Source organism: Staurois parvus, unplaced genomic scaffold, assembly GCF_062004578.1.
Source record: "Staurois parvus isolate SC_StPar_1 unplaced genomic scaffold, SC_StPar_1.0 ptg000548l, whole genome shotgun sequence".
Classification (NCBI taxonomy): domain Eukaryota; kingdom Metazoa; phylum Chordata; class Amphibia; order Anura; family Ranidae; genus Staurois; species Staurois parvus.
In genome coordinates, this window is record NW_028318344.1 from 2,401,862 (window position 1) to 2,413,025 (window position 11,164).

The 11,164-nt window shown below is 46.5% G+C and overlaps 1 protein-coding gene across 1 annotated transcript; it reads right to left on the reverse strand.

Moving 5' to 3' along the window:
• Positions 1-1,735: 1,735 nt before the first annotated feature.
• LOC149451118 (uncharacterized) lies at positions 1,736-10,464 on the reverse strand. The gene is made up of 12 exons (XM_089690936.1): positions 10,432-10,464; positions 10,039-10,228; positions 9,804-9,926; positions 7,675-7,701; positions 7,518-7,577; positions 7,271-7,414; positions 7,121-7,177; positions 6,931-7,026; positions 6,762-6,833; positions 3,754-3,888; positions 2,845-2,919; positions 1,736-1,908 (listed from the first exon to the last, which is right to left on the reverse strand). The coding sequence occupies exons 1-12, from the start codon at positions 10,462-10,464 to the stop codon at positions 1,778-1,780; spliced, it is 1,143 nt and encodes a 380-aa protein (XP_089547062.1). The 3' UTR covers positions 1,736-1,777.
• Positions 10,465-11,164: the final 700 nt, after the last annotated feature.

The window sequence follows — 11,164 nt, forward strand, 5'->3', positions numbered from 1 at the left end:
CCTGTATATGACAGCTAGGGTGTGTAATATACCAGGCGACTTGTCTTAAAGTGAGCCATCCCAATATGTGCTCCATGTTTGTGTAATTATTTCCTAGAGACATAAAATTATATGTAAAACTGGATTTGGAAAATGTAAGTCTGTTTTACGATTCCTTGGAATGAGTTTGCTGCCTGTGATCTCTGTCATCATCCAGACCACGTCACTCAACAGAGAGAGAGAGGGGGGTGGGGATATCAGAGGAATCGGATTTTGGAGAGAGAGACAATATGGAGGGGTTTGGAGCAAAATGGATGAGCACGTGCCTCTCTGTGGGCACAATTGCTACAGTTAACACTCCAAAAAACAGCACATACTAAATAACATTCAAATTTGACACTTCCCAAGGAATTGGTGGTTATACTCTTTGGCCTTTCTGCTGTTTTGACCTGGTGGTGTGTCAAAGAGTTCTAGATGTTCCACATCAAACAAGTTCTCTGCCACATGTAGCAGTTGGGCATTGTCTGCTCTCAATTTGGCTGACCAAATTGAGCCAAGGATGCTCAGTGGACTCTGTGGGCAAGACTAACTTTCACAAAAATGGGGCAAAAAATATTGCAGCTTGCTTGCAAATTGTTGTCTAGCTTTGCTCTTTATGGGATGCTGATTTTAAAGAAGACTCCTGCATCAAACACTTGCCTCCCCCAGAGACTGACACTGCTGTCCAAATACGTTCCCTGGGCTACTACATTGACACACACTATAGAAGAAGTGTGTCAATAGCCAGGCCACCATGTGCAAAACCAGGCCACGACTTACAAACATTAAGCCTGCCAAGGAAAGCTAGAGACACCTAAAAGTTGTGAGAATAAGCAAAGGACTTTTGTTGTTTGGACTATCATTCTGCTTGACTTACTAGACCCAGACTAAGTTTGCTTTACACACCGTGTTACATCTAGCCTCGGAATTGGTTTGGGAGCATAGGATCTTACGCTGCCTGATTCTAGATGTGTGTGCCTATGGAATTTATGTGCCCAGTTGACACTTGTTCCTCACTTCATTCCCTTCCCACTTTCTGTTGACAAAACAATGATATGTGAATTAGCAACAAATTGGATCCAAGTGGTGTGTGTTGAGCAGAAAGTCAATTTGTCCCTTTTCTTTGCTGCGGGACATTGCATGCAAGTGGTCTCATCCATAACTGATAGTCCTTCCCAGAGCAGCTTTCAAGTCATGTGGCTTCTGTGTAATGCCAATCCCAATTACAAATGAGGTGAGGAGTAACATCTTGACAGAGTTGCCCACAGGATCCACCCACACATTATCTACTTGGTTGCACCTCCCCTTTTGCCAGTCTTCACAACTACACTCCACCAAGCTACCTTGAAGTCCCTGGATGGACTGAAGAGCTACTCCAAATGTAAACAATGTAACATGAATGGAGTATTCTGTGTAAACTCTTGCGGCATTTCACAAACGGCAGCAAACTAAGATTGGGAGTAGCTGCAGACAGCAAGCAGTCAACTGCAATCTTTATATATCCGAGTTTAGGATTGAAGAAGCTGGTTTACCTCTTTGAAACATGCAATTCTAAAGCTGGACTTGCCAGACTTTGTTCAAGGTAAGCAAGATTGGCCACTGCAGCTGGAGCTAGCCGTGTACTGCAATGCTTTAGGGACATGCAGATCAGCTCCAACTGCAATGAAAATGATTGCCTACCTGCAAAGGCTAAAGAAGGCCACAGCACAGTCCACTGTCAAATATAAATAACATTTATTCATAAAAACATTTAAAAACATTAAAACTGACGAAAATAGGCCACAATGTCTGGCTGGTTCTCGGCTGGCCCCACCTCCAATGCCTGCTCCAGCGTCCCAATGCGCTCACACACCCAGCCCATGAGGCTTCTTATGGCTGGGTGGTTGAACACTGTAGAAAAAGTCAGAATAAATGCATTTGCTGCAATTAAAAAAGGAGACACTTGCTTCCACACAAACAACAGCATGCAATACTTGTCTAACTTTGTCAATTATCCTGAAAGCACTCTATGCTGTTTTCAACTTATCATTGGAACACAGAGCTTACATCTCTTGCCTGGGAGGATTTCATGGGCCAGGGAGGGAGTTTGGAATCCTTAGGCCTAGATTAGAGTGTTTGCTCACTGACTACAAATATATCTGTGGGCAACAGCAAAAAGGGCAATCTCATCAGTAAGGGCAACAGATGACTTTGCCACACCTATCTCCTCCACAGAGTTCCCAAAGACATCTATCCTAGATTTCTATTAGCTGCAGAGAGGGGAGGGGTGGGGCCCTACACACATGCACCTCAGCCAGAGCACAGAGCTGAGCAAATTCTGTGAGCCTATTGGAGCCTAGTGGCCCAACTCCCTCCACACAGGTCCAGAGATTCCTAAAGAGCTGGCAGTGTGATTAACCAGGTGTGTCCTTGAAGGGAGGCAGTCCTTCTCCCAGGAAGCTGGATGTGTCAGCTGCATCTATTAGGAGTGATTCTTTAAGATAGTGGAGAGACCAGAGTGGAACAAACACTAGTTACTTGGGAAGCAGGTTTTGGATCACTGGAGTGTCAGGTTAGTGCTTGACTATTGTGTCATATTCTTTGTTTATTGCCCTTTCTTAATTAGAAAAACACTTTAATGTATGCCTATGTAGAACAACTCAGCTGTCAGGTCTAAGTGTGAATATTAAGCCCCTATCTGCCTGATGTGTTGTTTAGTGTGAATGTTTTATTTCTTTGTGGGGGGCATCCTATACACAGGACGAGGCCAAACAGTTTAGACAAGGGGGAGCTGAAGCCTTCTACATACGTTACATGTGCATATGTGTAAACAGTTCAGAAACTGACCTTCTGGGATGTCAGCCTCTGCATCCAGTGGGGGCTGTAGCTCCCCCATAGCAGGTGGGGCATTGGGAAGTACAACTACATGAAGAGTAACAAAAAAAAGACACAAGAAAAAGTTGCGAGTCCTGACATTTGACAAACACATGGATGTTAAACAGTCACATAGTACAGGCCCCAGGTAGTAAGCCCTAGCCCTACCCAACATAGCAAAGTCCTCTTTCGGTTTGGGTTACTAAACTAGATGGCCAGAAGAGCTTAAGGCCAAATTCATTTGGCCACTTGTTGGCACCTACACTCCAGCAAGCTGCTCATATCCTACAATGCTAACATACTCTTTGGCTGTCCATTGACGATGTTTCAGATCACCTTAGGACGTAACCCAAAGGTCTCCCTTGCCAGTGGTGTGGTGCCAGCATTCCAATGTTGGAGAGGCTTGCTCTTGACAAGAGGAATTGGCTCACACACATCAGCTTAGCTACGCTTACACTACAGTAATAGTGGAAACACTCATTGGTCAGCCTTTGCAGCCATTCTCACTTTCCTTTCTGGGGTCTACAATAGAGTGACTTACATCATCCCAAAGCAAAGGTCACAGGTCGGCAGCAGACCTGAAGCTTCACAGGAAGACGTCACAAGGTCTAAGTCTTTGACAGTCTAGCTGTAAAAGGGCTTAGTCCATACAATATTCTCCTCCCCTATGCCAAAACACAAATGCCCCCTCAAGTGTTAACACATGCACACTGCAAGGTGGCATTTGTAGCTTGGAGCAGATTGGGAATCACTAGAAAAAATAAGTCTGGTGCCAGGCTTACCACCCTTTACCCAACACATCTCATGTGACACCCCCACACATAGACACTGTGTAAAAGCAAATATTGTAAAGTTGATCACATTCACACAAATGGGACATACCTGGGTCCTGGGGCTCAGGGGAACTGGAGGGGAGTTGGCCCTCCTCCAACGACTCCACCTCTTCCTCCTCCTCCTCCATCCATTGCCTCCTGTGGGCTCTGAAGTGCAGCCACTCCCTTTCTGAGTGCAAGGTGACTTGAAAAAAACACAAGCAAAAGAGCTCCACATGTCAGTATAATTCGAGGCTTTGTAAACTTAAGAGTTTACTACAAACACACACACTGTTAAAACCAAGCCTTACATTCTCTCAGACTTGAAGTACAAGGTGCAGACTAACTCCAGCTAAGTTTCGATAGTGTATGACCCTAGGGAGCCATGGATGTCCAAGAAAGTCGAACGTGAAATTCTGGCTCATGATTGTACAAATAGAAGAGGGTGCACTCATGAAAATGTACAAAGTCCAATCTTTATGTTGGATATTGTAAGGGGTTGTGGTGTTAACAGCCACTGTGCCCTTAGCTGCAACCTTTTCAAAGGTTGACACAAGGGAAAGGCCTTAACCCTTGGATATTCAAAGACACACAACTCAGAACACTTCCCAAACACTAATAGCCGAGAAGCTCCTCAGAGATAGGCTCTCCCACCCCTCTGCTAGTGGATTTTGGGGGCACATATCCTGTGTTGGATGGTCATTGTAAATTTGGTCAAAAGGCCAAAGTTTCTTGGCTTCATGCATTCGCAGCATGAAAGCCCCACTGCTTGGCATCCTCCTCAGGCTCTAAAAATACTGACCTGCTGCCAATTATCATCCCATGCTGTGCTAGAGAGCAGAACTTGGTCTCCGAAAGGTATGGATGTGTACAGGCCTACACATATTGAGCTAATAACTGCCTGGCCACTACACTAGAATCCACATTGGAAGCTGTATTCTCAAAACTGCTTGACCATGTGTGATAAGAAAGCAAGCAATATTACTTAAAGTCTTACTATACCCACAACAGTCCAAGCAGTGTAAATATGCAGTAAATCATCCTTGTTATACTCGCTGTGTAAACTAAGGGGTTAATACTCTGTCTTGTGTAAGAAGGCTGTTTGATCCTGTCTTCTCTGCCCCTCCTCTTGTTGAAATGACCAACTGATACAGACTGAATCCGTAATCACATGCACATGCTCAGTTTGCTGTGCATTGCTATACTTTTTGGGTGTTTGTTTGGGGAGGGTGCATGTGATCAGCACAGGGCCAATCAGCACTGTTCACATAGAGGGCCAGAAGATTCACACCATCCTAGAGCAGACAGACAAATACTCAAAGTTTAACAGAGCTCTGCTGAAGTCACAAGACTGCTCTAACTGCTGATGATAAAAGGCATTTAGCTTTTTTTATGGCCTTAAATACTTGCACTGCCATGTTCTGTTTTATTGCGGGAGACCAGACAGAGTGAATTCTGGGTACAGGGAGAGCAGATATAGTCAATGCAGGGTCTGCGTAGACCAGATAGAGTGAATGCAGGCTTCGGGGTTTAGTTACACTCTAAGCCTGACATACATAGATTAAAAGGGAAATCCAGCCCAAGATTTTTGGACTGTACCTCTCCTGTGGATTACAGAAGTGTAGTTCATTTGGCACTCCTGCGACACATTTTCAGGGGACAGCTGCATTCTATTCACTGAAGTCACACAGCATGGCCAGACTGGATCAAGATCCTGACTTTCAAGTCATGATATACTGCAGACTCCGGAGCAGCAACTGGATCAGCCTAGCCACGAATAACAAAGAGTTTAGCCTGCCAGTGCCTCCCCCTCCACAGCACAGTAAGTGCTGGGGGGTTGAGCTGACAGCAAACATGTGATTGCAGATGGCACAGTGTGCCTGAACTCCCAGAAACCCCCACCCCCTCCTGGTGCCTGTGTCCCCTCACCCACCCCCTTCTCATCCTGTAGCAGCCTTTGAAGTTGGGCTGCACAGGATGAGAGGTGTCACCTCTCCCCCCCGCTGCTTGTCACTTCCTCCCATCCTGCAAAGCCCCATGGGAGGAAGGTGACCCCCTGTAGCGGGAGTCACACCTCTCCTGGCCATACAGCCAGGAGAGGGATAGCCTCCCACCAGTGGGTTCCGGAGCAGGGCTGCCGTCCTGTCGCTGCGCGCCCCCCCGGCGGCTCTAGCACGGGTGCGAGGCTTCCCGCACCTGCACCCGCTGGAGACAAAGAGAGCAAGGCCCGTGTCAAGAGGGTGTGCCTCATTGCCTGGGCAACACAGCGCTGGGCTGGACGTTGCCAGGACAACAGGGAGCCGACGCAGGATTCTCCAGGGTGTTTTGTCTGCTGCGAAGCTGCTGGGAGGTCTGCGCTGAGGCGAGACCCCCGCAGCCACTCTGCATAATACTCTAGGGATACCAGGATTATTAGCCGCTGAACACTCTGCTAATACTCGGGGCTCAGGAGGAGTACCCGCTGCTACACTGCCTAATACTGTGAGGCCACGTGTTGCAGTGTGCTGTAGAAGTGGACCCTCTCCTGTGTGCTAAGTGTCACCCCCTGTTGTAGGCCGCTGTGAGCCAGGAAAACCCCTGCCGAAACTGTGAGTGTTTCTGCCCCTGTTTTCCCCCCTGTATGGAAGGGCTGTGAACTCTCCCTCCTTTCCCTTCCCTGCCTGGATTACAATTTAACAGAGACTCTAAGTTTGCCCTTCTTGGGGCCAAATTACAATATTTTGAGGAGCCATCCCTGCTCTTCCCCTGCCACGAGAACTTGGACGCTAACTTCATACCCAAATTGAGTGACTGTCCTAATTCAAGAAAGCATTGTGTGTTTATCATCTGCTCTGTGTGTTTGGTCCTGCCTACGCTCCATCACAGCGGAGTTACCACCCTTACAACCTAGGGGGGACAGATGAAGTATTGGACCAATGCTTCAACCACCTAGGTAAGTTGCAGTAGTGGAAACAAAAATAAGGCAGACTTAGATAAGAAACTACAGTCTGGCCAATATTAAGCAGTCAAATTAGCCTACAGCTATGGTCAGCATGATTGTACAGAAGGTAAATCACCAAACACATTGAAGGTACTTACAGTGGACCTGAGGGGGTGACCACTCCTCCCTCTGCTCTTCCTCCAGCTCACCCTCTTCCAATATGGCTGGAGCTACACAAACAACAAGAAAGAACAAAACCAACACATTGCAAACATCAAATTGACATAATGCACACAGAGAACAGGCAAGCACATCCAAGGCACTTACAGTGAGCTGGAGGTGAGGGGGCCTCCTGCTGTGGACTAAATTCTGGAGGTGGCTGGTGGGCCTCCTCCTCCTCCTCCGGAGAAAACCTTGCTTGAACTACACAAACAAGAAAGGACAACAATAACCCCTTTGAGAGAGCCAAGGACAACAAGGAACACAGAGAACAGACAAGCACATTCAATGAACTCACAGTGTGCCTCAGAAGAGGGATCCCCCTCCTCTCCCTCTTCTGACATGGCTGGTGGTGCTACATAAACAACAAGATAGAACAGAACACATTGCAGACATCAAAGTTACATGATGCACAGACAGAATAGGCAAGCACATCCAAGACACTTACAGTGAACTGGAGGTGAGGGAGTCTCCGGCAGCACAGGCGACCGCGGAGACAGGGGTGGTGGTGGTGATGGTGGTGGTGGTGATGGTGGTGGTGGTGGTGCCACCGCCGCCTCCTCCTCCTCCACTGTGGGCAACCTTGCTGGTACTACACAAACAAGAAAGAAGAAGAAGAACAACAACAACCCCTTTGAGAGAGCCAAGGACAACAAGGAACACAGAGAACAGACAAGCACATTCAATGCACTTACAGTGAGCCTGAGAGGATGTGCCCTCCTCCTCCTCATCCCCCTCTTCCAACATAGCTGGTGCTACATAAACAACAAGATAGAACACAACAAACACATTGCACACATCAAAGTTACATAATGCACACAGAGAACAGCCAATCACATTCAAGGCACTTACATTGGCCCTCCTCTTCACTGTCTTGTTCTACAAAAAGAATAACACAGAATTGTAACATTACTAACCTAAAAACATGGCAGAAGTTTAGTCATTTCTCACAAACCTGTGTGCCAAAGCTAAGGCCACAGGGCTGAATGACAACTGTCCATTTCCTGGTGTCAGGCCACACATACAGGCACAATTGTGTTCGTGTCCCTAATTTGTTGTGTTTTGACTTTGGATGTACATCCACTGGGGCAGACTGCATCATTTTCCACAACTTTGTCCACCGCACTACAGCAGATAGCAAGTCATGGTAGGAGGATGATTTGTTAATCTTGTTGATCATGCATTTGCTATGCAATGACATGATCACAATGTCAATTTAGATATTAGGAACTCTTGGATGTCCTAATAGGATTGGACCACACTTATCACATGGTATTTGGACCAATCACAGCACCCTGGTCAATATGATTGGCTGTAGACCATATATACCAGATCACCAAAAAGGCCACATGGCAGTAATGTAAGCAAGTCAAGACAATGTTAAACATTTCCGTTAGAATGATTCCCAATGTAAGGACAAGCCAAGATTCTGAAATTCCCCCATCCCCAAAATGAACCAGAAATCCCCCCAGATGTCCCCTCTCTATAATACTGTATTTATGTGTTAATGTGTTAATAATAACGTACTATGCATTGTAGAATATTTCTCATGTTCTGTCATTTTATGGGGCCTCACCAAATGAGATTGGCTGTACACCATGGAGTTGCATTTTAGTCCAAAATATTCCATAATTTGTATACTCTGCAACTTTCAAACAGCATACATAACATACAAATATTGTAATTTAATGGGTCAAAAGAAGTCCAATTCTGTCAAATGGATAAACAAAATGTTATGACTGCGATTTTGATGGGATATGTTTGTGAACATCTAAGCCATAATATTTTTAGGCATAAATCCTGTATCACAAACAAACAGCCATTGGGGATCAAATGACACCAAACATAGCTCTATTAGTGATTAACAAAAGGTTCTTGTCACAGTCCCCCTCCAGCCTGCTGTCCCTTCCTCCCCCCTTGCTCTCCTTTCATCATCCCCCCTCTCTTCCCCTTGCAGATTCCTAGGGTCCTGCACAAGCCTACATCAAAAGCTGTTCAGGAGGGGAGGAAACACCCACTGTGGTGCGGGTAGCACCTCTCCTCAGCAAAGTTGCCAAGGAGTCAGCTACCCCGCTTGGCCCGAATGGCACAGGCCGCCGGGGTGTCCCTGCATGCCCCCCGGTGGGCACAGCGCAGCCACGAGGCTTCCCACACTCTGCGGCCGCCAGAGACAAAGGCCATGCTCCCTGAGCGCGGCCCCAGTGAGCGGGGCGTGCCTTGTTGCCCTGGCGACCTGACGCTGGGCCGGCCATTGCCAGGACAACCGGGAAGCGTCCTGCTCTGGCTTAAGAAGACCGGAGCAGGACCCAGTCCACTGTTGGTCCCTGGTATGTCGCCATGAGCAGCTGTTGGGAAGTCTGAGCTGAGGCCAGACCTCCCCACCTCCAAGAACCCGCTGAGTACTCTGCTGATACCTGGGGGGCTAGAGGTGCTTGCTATCCGCTGTGTGCAAGGGTACTCCTGCCTGCTACCTGCTGTGTGCCCAAGGATACTCCTGCCTAAACCGTGAATGCCCCAATCCTCCTGTCTGAACTACCCCCCTGGATCCCCCGATTTTCCCTGCCTGTACTGTCCCGTGGAACTCGCATACATTTTTTGCCTGGATTGCCCCATTGAACCTCCCTATTACTTTTGCAGGAGCTGCCTGCTTGGATTAATATATGCTTGGGCCATCGCTACACAAATTGCCCTATCATGGGCTGAATTACAATTGTTTGGAGCTACTCCCCTCTCCTCCCCCATTTTGGGTGCCCGGATGCTAAATTCCTACCCTGATTGAGTGCTTTCCATATAACAATAACGCTTGGTGTGTTTAGCATCCTCCGTGTGTTCTGTCCTGCCTACGCTTCCGTCACAGTTATCATGTCATTTACAAGCAATGTGTGTGGCATTAATGTACAATTGACAGTCAGTGGAGATCAGTGTGGAGATGGCAACAATGGCAAAGTCATGAGGTCCAAGCTTCTAGAGCTTGTGCTTACCTTCCACAATGCGGAGTCTCCGCAGGGGATGCCCCGCCTGTGGTTGGAAGAAGTGGACGGTGGCTGTCCTCCTGTGAGGTTTTTTTGCCAAGCAGACCACCGCCTGGCGCCCATCAGCTGTGGCTAGAACAAGTCAACAAAGACAACATTATTGCCAAACAAATTCAGAATGAATGTAGCAAAACATTTTTCACAATACAAAACTGAAAGTAGACTTTTTAATAACTTGACTTACCAGAGATTCGGCGGGCAACCTTTTTCAAAAACTGCGGGTTGCGCCGCTTCACATCGCTCCAACTGTGCTGGATTTGCAGCACAGTGGAGCGGTGGTGGAATCTCTGCCACAGCCGATGCTTGATCTGGCGCACGATGGTCTGCTTGGCAAAATTCGAACAGCCACCGTCATACTTGCGTAACAGCAAAACCTGTGGGTGACAAGAAAAGGTCAAGAATTTAAATGTGAGAGGTTTGTGTAATCAAACATACCAAATATCAGACACAAAGCAGGGGATAATTGTCCCAAAAGGCAAGCTAAAACATGAACTATATCTACATGTGTGTGTGTATACACATACATACGTACATACAGTATAATTGTATTGTATTGTCATTTTCAATGCATTCTCACCTGAGCAATGCATAATTGTTGGTAGAATTGCATAATTGTTGGCAGAATTGCACAATTGTTGCAGCACTTCTAAAGTGTGCTCAAATGGTCTTTGAATACGCATTGTGCTCTTGTGTGCCATTCATTGTTAATGGCACCCCAAGTGTTGTTAGCAAACATGCATTTTGCTGCACATTTTGGCATTTAACAAATATGCTAGGCACGCACCTAAATGATAATTGAAAGAAAACACAACACTCCATGGGCACAAAAGGGCAATTTACGCTTGTTTGGACATTAGAATTCTCATTGTGGTGTATTTTGTAATCCACTTTGTTGGTGCTTTTTGGTCATTAGATATGTTTTGTAAAAGGTTGTTTGAAATTTGGATGTGCATGTTTGTCTTGTTTGAGCCTGTATTTTGGATTATTTTGTAACAGCATTTTTGTGTGTGTTCTGGCCACACATGCAAAATGCATGTCATTTTGGCTGGGACATTATTTGGTTAATTTTCACCACAAAGTTGAATGCAGATGTGCAGTTTGCCAAAGTATACGTACAAAACAACACCAAAAATTGATTCAAAAATACACTTTCCACAAATGCAAACACACATGCTTTGACCCCAAAAACACCTGTTAAAATCACCTGGGGCCATGTGTGCACTCAAGTGCCTAAGGCAACACAGGTTGTGTTGTAGCCGTCTCTGCATTGGGTTTTGCGCTGTTTTTTGTTTCTTATGTATTTTTTGTGC

What these genes read in the sequence shown, in the direction of transcription:
- LOC149451118 (XM_089690936.1), bottom strand. Translation starts at nt 10,464, where the DNA reads ATGCAATTCTACCAACAATTATGCATTGCTCAG. An exon ending in GAGACTCCGCATTGTGGAAG is followed by an intron (nt 7,702 to 9,803) that starts GTAAGCACAAGC and finishes TTCTTTTTGTAG; the next exon opens with AACAAGACAGTGAAGAGGAG. An exon ending in CCCCTCACCTCCAGCTCACT is followed by an intron (nt 6,834 to 6,930) that starts GTAAGTGCCTTG and finishes TTGTTTGTGTAG; the next exon opens with CTCCAGCCATATTGGAAGAG.